The sequence below is a fragment of the Lutra lutra genome, chromosome 6 (genome assembly GCF_902655055.1).
Source record: "Lutra lutra chromosome 6, mLutLut1.2, whole genome shotgun sequence".
Lineage (NCBI taxonomy): Eukaryota > Metazoa > Chordata > Mammalia > Carnivora > Mustelidae > Lutra > Lutra lutra.
Genome location: NC_062283.1, coordinates 48,598,806 through 48,618,076, shown reverse-complemented (window position 1 = coordinate 48,618,076; position 19,271 = coordinate 48,598,806). Strand labels below are relative to the sequence as shown.

Genomic DNA, 19,271 nt, shown 5'->3' with positions numbered 1-19,271 from the left:
CATCCGTTTAAGAGGAGCAAAGGCCAATTTAGAAGGATGGAGGCTTGACCCTTCAGATGCTATCTTGGCAAGACGAATGCTGCCAAAAAGTAGGGTTGCCTAACTACATATTCATTTTGACTTCCCTACAGAATTTTATTTTCTTTAAAAAATTTTAATGTCGGGGCATCTAGGTGGCTCAGTCAGTTGAGCATGCAACTCTTGATTTTGGCTCAGGTCATGATCTCAGTGTCATGAGATCCAGCCCTGCATTGGGCTCTGTGTTCGATGTGGAGTCTGCTTGTTCCTTCCCTCTGCTCCCCCCTCCCAGCTCTCTCTCTCTCTCTCTTTCTCTCTTTACTTTCTTTTACTTCTCTCTCTCAAGTAAAATCTTTAAAAATTTGTTAATGTCACATTAAATAAGATTCCAACACAAAAAATATATAAACAAGCACCTCATGAACTAATTCCCCATGGTCTCCCCCTCCCCAAAGCATATTTTTAGTAAGCAAACAAGAGCAAGTTTAGGGAGATAAGTTCAGAATTTGACACATTACAAAATACTACCACAGCTACTATTCATTCTTGAAAACAGCAAAGAAAAATTTTGGTTTCAAAGAAAAGCACACCACTTTTGATTAAACCCTAAATCTTTCTCAGGTTCCTAGTTGTCTGGCTACAAGTCAAGCATATATGTCCACTGGCCTTGGACATGTGCTCTTCTGTTAAAACTTTCTTAACAAAGATAACTTGAATTATGAGTATACACAAAATTTAAATTCTAAATGAACCCAACCATTGCTAAGAAACTGAGTTTCACAGAATAAGGATGGGTTAGTAGCAGAGTCATCTTGTGTATGAACCGTCACTGCTTAACTGTCTCTGTTCAGTCTTAGTGACTTAGCAGGGAGCACTTTCACCATCTGTCCATTAACACACAAGTGGTCCATCCACCTTTGGAGAAGTAGAGTCTTTTCGAGGATATAAAAAACATATTGTGAGAATTTAGCTCCTGATCCCTAATTCTTTTCTACCTCAGGTATCTTTCTTGGATTTTGGTGTTTCTTTGCCAAGTTTCTATTTTTCCTCTATTTTGCAAACTTTGGTGCATTGCTGATACCTTAATTCTCTTTTCTCTTGATTTTTAGCTTTGTATTTTCCTGCGTGGGAGTTATCCAGCCCATCGACAAATGATACCAGCACCATCTTCAACATACCTAAGACTATATTAGTATAGCGTTTGCTCATGAGGATAATATCAGAAAAACTTAAGAAAACTAGGTGCAGAAAAAGTCCCAAGTTGCACTTCATGTGTATATGGTAGAACATCAGAATCACTTGCTGAGTATTTTGAAATCCTCAGAGCGGGTGTGCATCTAAGGGGCTGCTGACACTGAGAGACTTCAGGTGTCCTACTCACAGGCTATTACATAAGAAGCATCAGTTTGTTACTCATTCTGTTTAATGACTATTAAGTGGTATTTTTGACATTCTACACTTATTTTACATGATAGTTTGTTGTTTACATATTGCATTTTACTGAGGTTTTAAGCTACTTAGTTTTATTTAAGAAATCAGTTGGAGAGGGGAGGGGTTGAGTGACACGTAATGAATTACTCTAAAACATCAGGGAATAGGTTCCTGTTAAGCATTTTTGTGTAGAACAGCTGTTTTTCAAAAACAGTTACAGCCCATAAGTGGGCAGTATGACCATTTCTAACCACTACTCTTATCACCCTGGCCTAACCCAGCATCTGTTGACTGGAATCTTGTAAAGAACTCCCTGTTTGTATCCCTGCTCCCTCTAGTTTGTTCCCAGCATAGCGGGGGGCCAGAATAATCCTGTAACGTTAGCAATGTTAGGTCATGTCCCTCCTGTGTTATATTGCAGTAGACCACATTTTACTCAGCGAAAAAGGCAGACTTCATCCACTGTCCCACAAGATCTTTCTCTTTCTTCTTTTTTTTCTTTTCTTGTATCTCTGTAATCTAGATCATAATGTGAAATTCAAGTACATATGTTTATTAGTTATTGGATTTTTGAGTTACGGTCCATATATTCCTCTTAAGGAAAAAAAAAATCATAAATTGCATGGGATTTTTAAATTCTTCACAGTAAATGGCACTCACTAGATAAATACCCCTATTTAAGAGGATATATTTCCTTATCTCTGAAATGAGGGTAATACCCACCAAGTAATACCTTATTTCCTCAAAGAAATCTTTCCCTTGGATTTTCCTTATTCATTTATTGTCTCCACATCTCTGTTACTTGGTTTGCTTCTTGCTTCCCTTCTTTCCTTTCCTTAGGCCTAAATCTGTCTCTGAGTAGCTTTTCCAGCCAATGAAAAGCACTCTGTTATCTTATTTTTCCCCCCATTATGCCATTACATATGTGTAGAAACTTTCATTTACCTCAAGTATGCTGTAACATAATCAGTAATGTTATTTAAGGATAGATGATGGCTGAATTATTTACGGATTTGCAAGAAATTTCTAAATAAAAACTCATCCTAGAAAGATAAAGCAAAAAGGAAAAGGAAAATGAAATGATTTTGGTTAAGGAAGAGCCTTCCCTGGGAGTAGAGCAGGGGGGATTGATCTGTGATTAATCTAAATTTAATTTTGATGGAACTAAAATTTCCAAAATACATAAGCTTTCCTTACATTCTGTGGCCTATATATCAGTTTTCCTTGATATCTTTTTATAAATGTGTATGTCACCCAACTAGATATTTTTATTTTTAAATATTTATTTATTTTAAGTAGGCTCCATGCCCAACATGAGGCTTGAACTCATGACCCTGAGATCAAGAGTGGCATGCTCTACTGACTGAGCCAGCCAGTCACCCCCAATTAGATATTTTTAATATCTAATTTCTTATAAGTATTGACTTTATGCCGTGTTTCCCAAACATGTATATTATAATGTATGTATATAATGTTACCTATTTACTTTGCAAGGAACATATTTAAATATATGTGTATAAATTCATATATATTTAAATATATATCTCTCAAGAATATGTGTATGCATAGAATATGATGTTGGATTTATTTTGTTTTTAATAAAAGAGCTTTATTATGTACCACACAATTGAGCTTTTTGTTTATTTCTGTGAATTCATTTTCTCTTCAGGTCATTTATGATAACATTTAAACCATTAAAGGTTGAAGTCTTTGCTTCTCCAAAATTGAAATTCACAGATATTCTTTCATGGTATCATTGATGTTTGCAAATAATCAATTGCAAGTTTATCTCAACACAATTTTAATATCAATGTGTAGAATTACTTTGAAAACTTTGTGGCTTTCTTCATTTTTAAAAATTTATAGCTATTCATTTTAAATGGGTTTATTTTTCATTTCTGCTCTAATAATTCAAGAAAAACAAACAGGTCAAATAGGCAGGATCCTGGATACTGGTGATTGGTTGGCATTTACATAGATCTTTCATATAGGATTTAATAAAAGGTGACCTGACGTTCAGAAATGTAATCTATAAGAGTCAGAGAAAAACAGTTCTTTTAAGCACATTCTTTGAGGATTGTATGATGCCTACTCCATAACTGTAATAATTTTGTGTATCTGTCAAAACATGTCAGCTATATTCAATAATGGGGATAGCAGAAATTTGAGGCTTCATGTACATTTCTTGTTGTCACAGGAAGGTCAGCCCTTTAAAAAGAGATAGAAATGAATATTTCTCCAAAATTCTATTTTCCTTCATTTTAGGCTATCTCTTAATTCCAGCATTTTACTGTGTTTGATAAACAGGCCAAATATACATTTTATTTATTTGGTGGGGTAGGAGGGTGATGAAACTTTATGAATTTCACTGGCATTGCACTTGGCTGATAAGAATGGGAGTTTGTCCCGCTCCAAAGAGATTACATGAAGTAGAATTGGAAAACAAATTGTATTTACAAAAGATAGGATGATGTTCCTAATAGGTGTTCAGAATAGACTATTCACTCTCATATTCTGCTGAGCTTTACTAGAAATAACTTCATTTCAAAAAAAGAACAAATCTGATTGAAGGTAAAAGCCTTCCCTCTCCAAAGATACTTTCCAAAGGGCTTACATTAAATTTTCCTGATGGGTACACAGCTGTATTTTAGGTTATATCTGTATAAACTGGTAATGTGGAAAATAAAAATCTAAATAGTACACTTGATTGCTTCATGCACCAATCATTTAGATTACTGAATTTATATCTATAATTTTGGAAAGGATGTTGCAGTGTGATGTTCTGACAATAACTGTCAAAGTCATATTACTGGGATCTATTTTCATCTTGTTGTCAAGGTAAAGTTATTGAAATTCACAGTTGGTAGGTCAGAAAGATCACTGACTATCTCTTGTCATCTGTGGTTTAATGCTGACCTAAACAGCGACTGTGTAATGTCAGAATTATCACAGTGTCTGGGCTGCAGAAGTACAACATGCCCCATGATTGAATGCACTTTCTGTCTGGAATATAGATTCTGAAAACGCCCACAGCCACAAACTAGAGTGGTTTAGAGACTTCGTTTTTAATTTTGCTTTCTCTTTTTCCCATGCATTTTAGATCTTGGATTTAGTAAAAGGGACACATTACCAAGTGGCCTGTCAGAAGTACTTCGAGATGATACATAACGTAAGTCCATTTTTAAACTACGTCCTAATTCTTTGTTTTTTGTTTTGTTTTGTTTTTGTTTGTTTGTTTTTGTTACTCCATGTTTCATTCAGGGATTTTAGTTGTAGCATAGAAACCACTCCAGCTGTTTTCACCAGCAAGGGATTTATTACATGGTATTAGGTAGCTTATAAAATTTATAGACGGACCAGAGAATTAAAACTAGGATACTCCAGAATCAGAAACATTGTAACCAGGAGAAGCTACTCAGCGAGAAAACCTTTACTGCAGCTGCCACCCACCACTTCACATCTAAGGATGAGACCAAGGGTCAGTAAACTTTCTCAGGAAAGTGCCAGATTGTAAAAATTGTAGAGTTTATTGTCCATATGGTCTCTGTCAAAAATGCTCATCTCTGCTGTTGTAGTCAAAAGCAGCCATAGACAATATATAAATGAACGAGCATCGCTGTGTTCCAGTAGAACTTTATTTACAAAAACAGATCGTGGGCCATATTGAGGCCTAATTAGCAACTCTTGGAATAGATCTAGAATAGTTGCCCCAGGTGCCTAGAAAAACCAGAGGCTTTTGCCATCTTTCTTACAGAAAATCTGATTGTTTTACTTGTGGCTGTCCCCTGCATATTCATTTTGCTTCCCAAATCTCCTGTTTACCTGAACGGCAGAACATTAGTTGTATGTAGGACCCCTAACTGCAAGGGAATCAGGGAAATGTATTTGGTTTTCCTCTTGTGAGCCTCTTTTGACATGCTTCTGTAGTACAGCTGCACCTTAGAGATGTTACGGGTTTGGTTCCAGATCATCCCAGTAAAGTGAGTTGAATGCATTTTGGGGTTTCTCAGTGCCCGTAACAGTTATGCTTCCATTATACTGTAGTCTATTAAGTGTGCAATAGCATTATGTCTAGAAAATGTACATACCTTAATTAGAAAATACTTTTTTTTTTAAAGATTTTTTAAAATTTATTTATTTGACAGATCACAAGTAGGCAGAGAGACAGGCAGAGAGAGAGAGAGGAGAAAGCAGGCTCCCCATTGAGAAGAGAGTCCGATGCGGGGCTCGATCCCAGGACCCTAGGATCATGACCTGAGCTGAAGGCAGAGGCTTTAACCCACTGAGCCACCCAGGCACCCCCCAAAATACTTTATTGCTAAAAAATGCTCACCATCATGTGAGCGTTCAGCAAGTCAGTCTTTTTGCTGGTAGAGGGTCCTCCCTCCAGGTTGATGGCCGCTGACTGATCAGGGTGGTGGTTGCTGAAGGTTGGGAGAGCTGTGGCAGTTTTGAAAAATAAGACGTTTGCCACATCGACGGACTCTTCCTTTCATGCATGATTTCTCTGTAGCATGTGATGCTGTTTGATAGCATTGTACCTACAGTAGAAGTTCTTTCAAAATTGGAGTCATTCCTCTCAAACCCTTCCACTGCTTCCTCAACTAAGTTTTTGTCGTGTTCTAAACCGTTTGTTGTCATTTCAAGAAATTGCTTTCTGTGCTCATCCATAAGAAGCAACTCCTCATTTGTTGAAGTTTACCATGACCTTGCAGCAACTCAGGCACATCTACAGGCTCCACTTCTAATTCTAGTCCTCTTGCTGTTTCTTCATCTGCATTTACTCCCTCCACTAAAGTTTGAGCCCTGTAAGGTCATTGCTGAGGGCTGGAATCATCTTTTCCCAAACTCCTATTAATGTTGGTATTTTGACCTCTTCTCATGAATCTATTCTTAATGGGATCTAGAATGGTGAATCCTTTCCAGAAGGTTTTTTTTTTTTTTCTTTTTTAAAGATTTTACTTATTTACTTGATAGAGCAAAGGAGAGAGAGCATAGGTAGAGGGAGAGGGAGAAGCAGGTTCCCTGCTGAGCAAGGAGCCTATCGTGGGGTTTGATCCCAGGACCCTGGGATCATGGCCTGAGCTAAAGGCAGAGGCTTAACTGACTGAGCCACCCAGGTGCCTGTCCAGAAGGTTTTTAATTTACTTTGCTCAGTTCCATCAGAGGAATCATTGTGTATGGCAGCTATAGCCTTACAAAATGTATTTTTCTTTTTTAAAGATTTTGTTTATTTATTTGACAGACAGAGATCACAAGCAGGCAGAGAGGCAGGCAGAGAGAGAGGAGGAAGCAGGCTCCTTGCTGAGCAGAGAGCCTGATGCGGGGCTTGATCCCAGGACCCTGAGATCATGACCTGAGCCGAAGGCAGCGGCTTAACCCACTGAGCCACCCAGGCGCCCCACAAAATGTATTTCCTAAATAATAAAACTTGAAAGTCAAAATGATTCCTTGATCCATGAGCTACAGAATGGATGCTGTGTTAGCAGACATGAAAACAACATTAATCCTATACATCTCCATCAGAGCTCTTGGGTGGCCGGACACCTTGTCAGTGAGGAGTAAAATGTGTGTGTGTGCATACATGTATTTTTTTTTTTTTAAGTAATCTATACCCAACGTGGGGCTTGAACTCATGACCCCTAAATCAAGAGTTGCATGTTCTACTGACTGAGCCCCTGGGGGACTCAGGTTCCCACGGTGAGCAGTAATATTTTGAAAGGAATTTTTTTTTTTTTTTCTGAGCAGTAGGTGTCAATAATGGGCTTAGAACCTTCAGTCAACCATGTTGTAAACAGATGAGCTGTCATGCAAGCTTTGTTTTTCCATTTATAGACCACAGGCAAAGTAGATTTAGCATAATTCTCAAGGATTATTCCTAGGATTTTCAAAATGATAAACAACACTGGCTTCAACCTCAAGCCACCAGCTTCATTAGCCCCTAACAAGGGAGTTAGCCTGTCCTTGGAAGCTTTGAGGCCTAGCACTGACTTCTCCTCTCTAGCTATGAAAGTCCTACAGTGGCATCTTCTTCACTACAAGACTGTTTCATCCACACTGAAAATCTGATGTTTAGTGCAGCACCTTCAGGAATTCTCTCAGCTAGAGCCTCTGGGTAACCTGCTGCAGCTTCTCCATCGGCACCTGCTGCTTCACCTCGTACTTTCATGTTATGGAGATGGCTTCTTTCCTCACACCTCGCGAACCAACCTCTGCCAGCTTCAAACTGTCCTCTACCTTCCTCACCTGTCTCAGCCTTCAGAGAACTGAAGAGCTAGAGCTTTGTTCTGGATTAGCTTTGGCTTCAGGGATGTGGCTGGTGTGATCTTTTGTTCTGACCAGGAAGACTTCTCATATCAGCAATAAGGCTGTTTTGCTTTCTTATCATTCATTTGTGTGTTTTCTGGAACAGCAGTTTTCATTTCCTTTAAGAAATTTTCCTTTGCATCCACAACTTGGCTGTTTGGCACAAGAGGGCCTAGCTTTTGGCCTCTCTGTTTTCAGGTCGCCTTCCTCACTATGCTTAATCATTTCTAGCTTTGATTTAAAATGGCAGATGAGCAGCACTTCCTTTCACTTGACATTGGGAGGCCATTCTGGGGTTATTAATAGGCCTAATTTGAGTATTACTGTGTCTCAGGGAATAGGGAGAGTAGAGGAAATGGGGAGAGAGAGGGAATGGCCAGTGAGTAGAGGAGTCAGACCACATACAACATTTATCACTTAAGTTTGGCATCTTGTATGGGCATGGTTTCTGGTGCCCCAGCACGACTACAGTAGTAACATCAAAGTCCCCATAACAAAAATAATCATTAAGTTTGAAATATTGGGAGAATTACCAAAATATGACACAGACATGAAGTGAGCTAGTGCTGTTGGAAAAATGGTGCCTATAGCTGGCTCAGATGCAGGGCTGCCATGGACCTTCAATTTGTTTAAAAACAACAACAACAACAAAACCAATACCGGGGAAACACAGTAGGACACGGTATGCCTATATAAGTCCTACTAGAAGGTTCTGAAAGGTGTAAAGCAAGGGTCACAAACTCAGAAGCCTACAGAGAGGTTAGGCAGATAACCCAAAAAAGTATAGGTGGCTGTGATTAATAGGAGAGTACGGGAGGAACTGTTGTGTGCCGACGAGTTCAGGTTCCTTTAGGGGCCTTCATGTCGACGAGTATGAAGACCCTGTACAAGTCAGCTGAACACACAGAACCCCCTTGTTGGCAACCACTGGTCCTGACCCTGGCTTCCTAACCCAGGACAGATACCGAAGAATAGACCTAAAAGTCCATGCAGTTCTTGAGATACTTTTTTCTGTGAGTGTATATATGCATTTTTTTGAAGTCTGTTATTCGGTTTCAAAGAGATCCATCCATGACCCTCTCCAAAAAGAGGGTTGTGTTTATTGAATTCATCATCAGCTACCATGCTATTCATTTATGTTTTTTCTGGTTTTCATGAAGTAGTTTTTCTGTTGTGGTTATATAATAGTGGAATTTCTTACTTCATGAAATATTTCATAGGAAAAATATACCCTATAATATTACCAATCATGAATATAGTACTGTCAGCCAATGTCTGTAGAACCTTTAACACATGCCCGGCCCAGCCTAAATACTTTGGCCACATTAGCTCTTTTGATCCACACTGCAGTACTACAGCTAGATGCTATTTTTATTCCCATTTACAAATAAAGTTTAGAGAAGCTGAGCAATCTGTGTAAGGTCCTACTGCTCATAAGGGATGGGCTTGGCTTTGAACCAGACTATCAGGTAACTATTTAAACCTTGTGAGCCTGACATTTACCTGTCTAGATTGATGATCCAACCATCATGGTTTACATTTAAAAACAAATCCAAAGCCTAGCAATTCTGTATGTATAGGAATCTCACCAGGTGAGCACCCTTTGTTTGGTATTTTCAGCACCGGTTTTGCATGACTCTTTTCCTTAAAGACCATATTCCTTAATTTGCCTGCTCAGCTTGAGAGGTTTAATTTCATATGTGTTCTTAATTATGTGTGGACCCTTTTAATTAAGAGGCCTCTGAACTTCTACAAATTGAGGTCTATTATTCAGTCTCCTTCCTTTTTTTAAAATAAGATGTGAAAAATAGATTGAAATGTTGAGTTTGTAACATAATCCCCAAAAAAGAATTTTTTTTAGTTCTCAGATCAGCTTTTGTAGTATCTCTCATTCCTATAGGAGTATTACCACTATGGCCAATTTTAAAACTTGCCTTAGATTAACGAAGATATTAAAAAGATGTATGTCTAAATATGTAGACATATAACTACATATAACCTTGGCCACATAAAAATTGATGGAATAAAAAGGCTGTTTGAATTCACTAGATATCTCATTATAGGTTTTTAGTGGTGAATATCTATTATTTTTTCTCATTTAATTTCAAAGTAGAATCCATTTTTATTGTCTGTTTTCTGCCATCCTGTCTGCCCCCCCTTAAAAAAATTTGTTAAAGCTGTTTATTTTCCTGAGGACTCTGTGATCAAACTCATTTTGATGAAAGTTTTGAAAGTGAACCAGTTAATTGATACCATTTACAGCAGCACTATGATAGTTCCATATGGCTTTTTTGGTAATACCAGCTGCCTCATTATAGGCTGTCATTGCAAAACCTCTTGATTAAAACCCAAACATCCCATAGGTAAAACAATATTGCTTCCATTCCTTCAAAATCTACATTTGCTGTGGCAGAAATATGAGACCTATGTTTGTGTGAAGGTCATTGTGTGCAAAATGTGTTGATTCCAAGGAAATATTTGAGATTCAGTTAGTAGATGTCAAAAATCTGACCTGCTTGAAATCCCGTTTTCCTCAGTGTTTTGAGAGAGCAGTTTTTAATTTTTTTTCTTTTGGTATACTCCCTGTGTAAATGAAAATACTAAGCCTTGTGTAGATTCATCTCTGAATTTTAATTGAAAATCTTTTTTTAGAAATAGCCCTTTTAAGGCACTGGGTCATTCTTGATACTTATTTTCCAAATAGCTGAGCATAAGTTTTCCCCCACCATATAAATCTTTACAGAAATCTTGCTAAATTGTATCACATTTTCCTGCAATCTTAAACAGGATATCGCAAATACAATTCAGCTTTTTTATAATAATACAATTCAGCTTTTTTATAATAACTCAAGGTCATTATTATGGATATCAGTCAGACTGCTGGGCTAGCAGCCATGATCATGTCTCAGTTGGATCACTGCAGTTGCTTCCTAACTCATTTCCCAGCATCTACAACATGCGTACCATTCCAGTTCTTTACCCTCCACATAGCTGTTAGAGTGATTTTTAAAACAGAAGAATATGATTATTTCAGTAAACTTCTTTAAAAGCAAAACAAAACAAAACAAACCTTAAAAGGGCTTCCCAGTTGCTCTAAAGGTGAAATCCAAAATTTACAATGTAGCCTTTAAAGGCTTCTCTACCCCGTTTCCTTCCCCTGGACTCCCAACTACACTGGTCTTATTTCATATCCTTTACAGGACTTTGGGACTTCTAAGCTAATACGGCAGAATGAAAATGCATCACAGAATTTCCTTCTCTTAGTAGTGAGCACAGTGTACAAAACACAATGAAAAATCATCAACCACAAGGAAAACATCACCAATGGCAACCAATTAAGAAAAATGGAAATGGAAAATTCTCAGTGTTTCCATATCTAGAATGTTCCCATCTTTTTTTAAAATAAGGAATAAAGGAAATAGATGCTGATGTTTAAACAGACCTATGTGAAAGTGGGGGATTTCTATGGGTGTAACTTGGTTTCCTATTCTTCTAAATTGATTTTGAAGTAAAATCTATTTTCATTCTGTTAGGGTTTGTGGGGGCAGTGTGGAGAGGAGCATAATCAAAGTTATTTTTTTTAACAAGAGGAAAGGAAACTGAATAGCAACTTCCTTCATCTAGAAATAAGAGTAAAAGAAAGCATTCAAAAACAAAGAACCTCTCTTAGAAAATATAATCCAGTATATAGAAGTATATAGAAACTCTTCATAATTTCATCATTCTATCAAGCAACTTAATTAGACCATGAGTTCAGTAAAATGAGCTTATTAGCAATGAGTTAAGAAAGTGCAATTGCAGATCCAAGAGAGACAGCTGAAAAGCCAAACATCACATAGAAACATGGTACATGCCCTCATTTCAAGGCCCTTGTCACTGTTCTAGTTGGTTAATAAGAGCATTAATTTTTAAATTAACATATAATGTATTATTAGCCCCAGGGGTACAGGTCTGTGAATCGCCAGGTTTACACACTTCACAGCACTCACCATAGCACATACCCTCCCCAATGTCCATAACCCCACCACCCCCGCCCTCCTCCCGGCCACCCTCAGTTTGTTTTGTGAGATTAAGAGTCTCTTATGGTTTGTCTCCCTCCTGATCCCATCTTGTTTCATTTATTCTTTTCCTACTCCCCAAACCCCCTACGTTGCATCTCCACTTCTTCCTATCAGGGAGATCATATGATAGTTGTCTTTCTCCGACTGACTTATTTTGCTAAGCATAATACTCTCTAGTTCCATCCACGTCGTTGCAAATGGCAAGATTTCATTTCTTTTGATGGCTGCATAGTATTCCATTGTATACAGATACCATGTCTTCTTTATCCATTCATCTGTTGATGGACATCTAGGTTCTTTCCATAGTTTGGCTATTGTGGACATTGCTGCTATAAACATTCGGGTGCACGTGCCCCTTCAGATCACTACGTTTGTATCTTTAGGGTAAATACCCAGTAGTGTGATTGCTGGGTCATAGGGTAGTATAAGAGCATTAATTTAAAATGGAATAAAAAATATGTACATTTTTTAAACAGTGTATTTTTTTTTAAAGATTTTATTTATTTGTTTGACAGAGATCACAAGCAGGCAGAGAGGCAGACAGAGGAGGTGGGGGAAGCAGGTTCCCTGCTGAGCAGAGAGCCTGATGTGGGGCTCAATCCCATGACCCTGACATCATAACCTGAGCCGAAGGCAGAGGCTTAAACCACTGAGCCACCCAGGCGCCCCTAAACAGTGTATTTTAAGCAATATATTTTAAAGATAAAATATTTAAAGGCCTTTTATTCATCTTTTTTTAGGGATCTTATTTATTTGAGAGGGAGAGAGAGCAAGAGAGAGCACAAGCAAAGGAGGGGGGGGAGAAGGAGAAGCAGGCTCCTCCCTGAGCAAGGAGCCAGACATAGGGCTCAATCCCAGGACCCCTGGGATCATGACCTAAGTCAAAGGCAGACGCTTAGTTGACTGAACCACCCAGGTGTCTCTTATTTGTTCATCTTTTGATGTACAGGCAGGGTCTCTTACTTGAGTAGTTTTGGAATTATAATTCAATTTTTTTGTTTAATAACCCATACCCATAATGCACCATCACCAATTTCCAGTTCATCCTTCTTTAAGATTTTATTTATTTATTTGACAGAGAGAGAGATCACAAGCAGGCAGAGAGGCAGGCAGAGAGAGAGGAGGAAGCAGGCTCCCCGCTGAGCAGAGAGCCCGATGCGGGGCTCGATCCCAGGACCCTGAGATCATGACCCGAGCCGAAGGCAGTGGCTTAACCCACTGAGCCACCCAGGCGCCCCCAGTTCATCCTTCTTTAAAATGAAGAGGAAGCTAATGATACATAGAAAACAATATGCTTTTTTCCCTTTCTTTTTTTCTTTTTAAGTGACTTGAGTCTTTGCAAAGGGGTTAACTTAGATTTCATAGAACTAACAACAGGTAACCTTATGACGTAGCAGCTGTTATTACTATAACCTCCATTTCATTGCTGAGGAAACTGAGGCTTAGAAAGATCATATTTCATTTTGTCCACATGAAGTCTAAGAATTCATTTTTTTTTTTTTTTTTTAACGGGGATGTTGCTAAGATGATCATAGGTAATGTTTTCTGCCCTCTCTGGGTTTTTTTTTTTTTTTTTAAGATTTTATTTATTTATTTGACAGAGAGATCACAAGCAGGCAGAGAGGCAGGCAGAGAGAGAGGAGGATGCAGGCTCCCTGCTGAGCAGAGAGCCCGATGTGGGGCTCGATCCCAGGACTCTGAGATCATGACCTGAGCCCAAGGCAGCGGCTTAACCCACTGAGCCACCCAGGCACCCCTAAGAATTCATTTCAATCTAGAGAGTCCTCTTTTGTGATGATAGATGTATTGAGAATTTTAACAAGTTGATACAAGGTGTAGAAAATCCCTAATGTGTAATTATAGCACAAACTGTTAGATTCTTTTTATATGAAAAAATGCTACTATGTTTTTTATAATCTTTTTTTTTTAAAGATTTTTATTTATTTACTTGACAGAGATCACAAGTAGGCAGAGAGGCAGGCAGAGAGAGAGGAAGGGAAGCAGGCTCACTGCTGAGCAGAGAGCCCGATGCGGGGCTCAATTCCGGAACTCTGGGATCATGACCCGAGCCGAAGGCAGAGGTTTTAACCCACTGAGTCACCCAGGTGCCCCGTGTTTTTTATAATCTTTATAGTGTTTTTTATAATCTTTATAGCCGAGTTTAGCTTTAGAAATATTATATGGTTTGTAAGCTTATTTGACTTTGCATAAAACCTCTTAAAACAGATTTCAGAGCAACTAAGTGATCAGACGGCCTTAATTCAGACAAAACCAGTTACTAGTTCTATGATTTTGCATAAATCATGTAATCTCCTTAGGCTTCGTTTTCCTAGTTTGTTCATGTGGGAGGTTCAACTTAAAGGATCTTCAAGGTCTTTCCAATCTCTAATGTTCTCTATTTATAAAACATAAAGCCTTCTGACTGGAATGTGTTCTACGATAAACTTTAAATGAAACATTTTGTAAAATGCAAACTTTATATTGGATCTCCCACTTTTTAATGAATTGGGTGAAAAATCGAATATAATAAGTTCACAAATGACTCTTGTTAATAAAAATTATAGATTTATCATAAAACATTCAGGAAACATTTTAAAATCAGACAGCAAAGTAATAGACAAAAATTTGTTCTTAGTGATCTGAGTAATAACTTTTAAAATGTATTAGTTTGTATGCTATCAATCTGCTATACACTGAAGTTACTATAAAATTATTGGCCCACCATGTATCAACAACTAACTAAAGAGAATCAGAGGATCCTGGGGTATTCAAGTAAGTATTACCAGAAAACACTTTGTTTATTGGTTCACCTGTTAAGAGGGTTAATTCTGAACCATAACAGCAACTCTTTTAACCCCCTGCTAATCCATTTTAATCTACCATAAGATTATACATTGCTTTAATCACATCACCTCCCCTCTTAAGGATTTTAGTGACTCCCTGATGTCTATAAAATTAGGTCTAGACTACTTACCCTGGTTTTCAGGGCTCTCTGAGGCCTGGCCTCAGCCTATCTTTCCAACCTCATTTCCTATTATTCCCTTTTATATGCCTTTTACACCAGGCCATCTGATCTACTTGCTTTACAGGAACATTCCTTCTACCTTGCTCATGTGGTTCTGCTGCTTATATTAACCTTGACCTCATTATCTCAGCTTTTCACTCTCTCCATCTTCTCAAATTCAACTCATACAGCCCTTCCTCACAAAGCTTTTCTTGATCAACCCAGCCAGAATTTCTCTCTAATGTGGAGATAATAAGGCTATATCTGTAACCCTTATCACTTTTATTCTTGATAGAGATTTTTAAGTATATGACTTATTAGGCTGGAAATTTCTTTAGAGTTAGTCAAATGCATTTGTGTGTGCTGAAAAACTGCTATCTCCTAATGTGGCCTTCTACACAGTAAGTCTTCAATTCATATGTGGCATGTACGACTGATAAAAACTGGTTAGTTCTGGCATCAACTCACCAAATATTTAGATACCTACTGTACGCAAGTCTCTTCAGTACAAAGAGTGAGACATAAAAAGGTCAATAAATAGAAGATGAACAAAGAAAGTGTAATGGCTTCTCAGTTTGTAAAAAAGTAAAATATGCCCTAACAAAAACACAACAAATAACTCAAGTAAAATGGTATTTTTTGTTGTCAGCGTCAACTGCAAAAGGCAGGGAGCACAGAGATTTTACATGTGATCAACTTAGTTGATCTTCACAACTTCACATTGGTTGAATGTGAACAAAGGGACTAACGTAGGAGGTTCACACTTCAGGAGCTATCTTGGCTCTTCTATCATACCCCAAGAATTAGTAAAAGGTACACACATTTTAAGAACTTAATGCATTATAAAATTACTGACCTTGGCACAAGGACATGACAGCAGAGCCTACTGGTTATGAGCATGGTCTGCTCTTTCATATCCCATCTCCAGCCGTGCCAGTATGCGATCTAGAGCAAGTTAACTTAACCTCTCTCTAAACTGGAAGAATATTGACAATCTCCCTTCACAGGGTTCTTATAGAAGTTAACTGTATAGATAAACCTGTGTGTGAATGAGTATGGCATGTGTTTTATGCCACTTAGAATAATGTCTGGCACATAGTAGGCATTCAGTAAGTGCTTGCTAGTATTAAGGAACATATTTTTCTTCACCATTAATAAATTTTGGAATCAAAGTTAGGGGAAAAGTGGTACTCATTAAATCTTTAAATACAAGAAGTATTAACATCCTTACAGGGGTGCCTGGGTGGCTCAGTCATTAAGCATCTGACTTCAGCTCAGGTTATGATCCCAGGGTCCTGGGATTGAGCCCCACATCAGGCTTCCTGCTCAGTAAGCCTGCTTCTCCCTCTCTCTCTGTCAAATAAATAAATAAAATCTTAAAAAAAAAAATACTCTTACAAAGTTTCATTGTATATTAAAGGTACAGGATAATGGATAATTTGAAATGATACTCCAAATTTAAAGTTTAGTGATAGTATTTGAGTAAAGAAATATCTTAAAGCTGTAAACCTGGTCATGTTTACATTAAGCCCCATTGAAAATTACAAAAGAAAAAGATTTTCTATAAAAAGCCAAAGATTAGAATGAAGAAAATACATTAGGTTGCTTGTGCCTTGTTTATATGATACTAAATGGGATTGCTTATACCAGACTTATACAAATACTCTAAAATAGGAGTGCTATCAGGGACCAATATGCAGACAGTGTGTGTTTATATCTACTCCCTATGTTTAAAGACTACACCCTCATCCCCCACCCCTCACAAGTATTTCTTGACAGATAGGTAGGCAGGCATTTTGCTTAGCCCTCTAAGATGCTGAGTAGAAGGTAGAGATGAAGTAGAGCTAGATGGGGAACTGAAACTAAGTGCAGAGGTTTGGCCTGGAAATACAAATGCTGGAGCCATTCGTGTTTAGGTAGTAGTTGACACACCTTCTGCATGAAATCATGTAATCAGTGAATTGAGAGTTACGACCGAGAACTACCAGGTTTTGGGCAACTACTAGGTTTTTGAACAACGTCTAGAATGGTTATGAAGCCCGTTTATTTATACCTTTGCTATGTATTTATATGATATACATTTGCTTTCTTACACAGGTGGATGATTGTGGCTTTTCTTTGAGCCATCCTAATCAATTCTTTTTTGAGAGCCAACGGATTCTAAGTGGTAATAAAGACATCAGGAAGGAATCCATCCAACCAGAAACTCCTCAACCCAAACCAGGTGTCCAGAAAGCCAAGGATGCGTCATCTGCTCTGGCCTGTCTGAATTCCTCTCTGGAAATGGATATGGAAGGACTAGAGGATTACTTCAGTGAATGATTCTTAGGCAGTTAGGAACCCTTTTCTTCACTAACTTTCCTTTCTTACTTTCAAGATTTTGCTTGTTTCTTTTTTAACCTCTTAGTCTACTTCTTCTCCCGTTCCCCAGTTCATCCCCTGGAAAGGAGGCTTGTGGGTAAAAACTAAGACTTCCACTATATTTTCCTTTGACAAAAAAGAAAAGGAAAAATTTCTTTTGAAATCAGATGATTGAGTGGTGTGATCTAAGTCCTGTTTTAGGAGATAAAACAGCTTTCTAAACTGGTTACACTCCCCTAGAGACAATAGAACTAAAAACAACTCTTATTTTGAACCTTATTGCTATAATTTTTATTCAATCCTTTTCTGGAGCATTTTTGTTAATAAATATCAAAATGTGTATAGTGTATCTGTATGTAATTGCAGGAGTCAGATCATGAGAGAAGGTGTCCAAGAGGGTGGTAGAGGAAGACCCTGACTTCTCCTCCTACCCAGGGCATACCCAATCTCCACCTACACATACAGAAGTTCTTCCTGAAAAACTAAAGGCTGATTACATCTTCTGCACCACAAAAGGTAGAGGGGCCACACAGATGGGGTAGAAGAGTTGGAGACACAGTAATGATGGGAACCCTACTCTCAGTGCTACAAACTGTAGTGGGGGGGAAAGCACTTAAGGACTCAGGTGCAGATTCGCCCAGCCAAAAACACAGTGACTTAAAGACCAGCTAGACTGTAAGTGAAGGAATTACATTATTAACCCAAGAGCATCTGCCAGGCAGTAGGGGAACAGCTGGAAATCGTCTCCAGAATCAGAGGTGCTGGTGAGCAACACTGTTTATGTTTGCTTCCACTTTGTAGTGTAGACAGGAGCAGCATCCTGGCGCATTAGCTAACCTGCTGCCTCAGTGAGCCTTAGGTCTCTAGCACACCCCAGCTCCAGCCATCCTACCAAAGCTGCCCCAGTGTGGCACACATCAGGACATCCCTGGGCTGTGCCCACTACACCTCAGCCATCTTGCCAAGGTGGCCCAGGTGCAAAGCATGCCAGGACACCCCTAGGCAGTACTGGCTTCAGCTCTAGCCACCCCACCAGGGCAGCCCCAGTTTGGATAAAGCCCTGGCCCACATCTGCCCTAGGTCTAGCCATTCTGCTAGGGTGGCACCAGTATAGAGCACCCCAGGATCCCCTGGCCATACCTAATCCAGCTCCAGCTATCCAGGCCAAGGCAACCGTGGCACATTGTGCTTCAGGAACCCAAGCCTACACCACTCCCAGCTCCAGCCAGCCAATCAAAGCCACCAAACATGCAGTCTATACAGGACCACTCCTTCAAGACTCAGAGAGGTGGTACTTTACCTTAATTCATAGCAATGGGGAAAGTAAAAAAAAAATGAGACTGAGAAATATGCTGAAAGAAAAGGAAGGAAGAAAGAAGAAAGGAAGGAGGGAAGAAAGAAAGAAAAATGGAAGGAGGGAAGAAAAGAGAACCACAAAATCAGAAAAAAAAACAAAAAAAAAAACCCTAAATGGCGATAAACAATGTACCTGGTGAAAGAATTCAAAGTGAGTTCTGGTCTAGATGACATAGGAAGACCCTGAACTCATCTCCTCCATGGACACCCCAAATCTACACCTACGTATAAAGCAATTCCTCCTGAAGAACTGAGGGCTGACTGAACAGCTTCTGTACAACAAAAGATAGACCACACAGAGAATGACAAGATAAGACAGAGACCCAGTAACAAGAAAACCCTATCCCTGATGCAAACTGCAGTGAGGAGAGAGTACTGAAGGACCAGGAGCAGGTTCTTCCACCCTGGGGCACAAAAAAAAAAAGCCAGTTGAAAAGAGCAACTAGTATATAAAAGATCCACCAAATGGGGGGAGTTGCTGGAACTCTCTCCAGATCAGATGGGCTGGTAAGCACCATGATTTATGCTCCCCTCCTTGAGAGCAAAGATGATAGCAGAGTTCTGGATGCTGTAGCCGGCTTGCCATTTCAGTGAGCCCAGACCTCTAGCCCACACAAGCCCGGACATCCTGGAGTACAAGAAAAAAGCCACAATTTAAAAGAGCAACTAAACTGTAAAAGGAGGAGCCCTAGAACCTTTCCAAATGGCAAGGGAACTGCTGGAACTTTGGGTTG

At 38.9% G+C, this 19,271-nt stretch overlaps 1 protein-coding gene across 3 annotated transcripts in view; it reads left to right on the top strand.

Annotated features, from left to right (window-relative positions):
• Window positions 1-17,521, top strand: part of PRIM2 (DNA primase subunit 2) — a 333,098-nt gene extending 315,577 nt beyond the window's left edge. For all 3 annotated transcript variants that reach the window (XM_047733345.1, XM_047733346.1, XM_047733343.1), the window contains exons 13-14: window positions 4,550-4,618; window positions 16,918-17,521. In XM_047733345.1, the coding sequence (XP_047589301.1) occupies window positions 4,550-4,618; window positions 16,918-17,142 (294 nt within the window). In that variant the 3' untranslated portion in view covers window positions 17,143-17,521. The remainder of the gene's footprint in view (window positions 1-4,549; window positions 4,619-16,917) is intronic.
• Window positions 17,522-19,271: the final 1,750 nt, after the last annotated feature.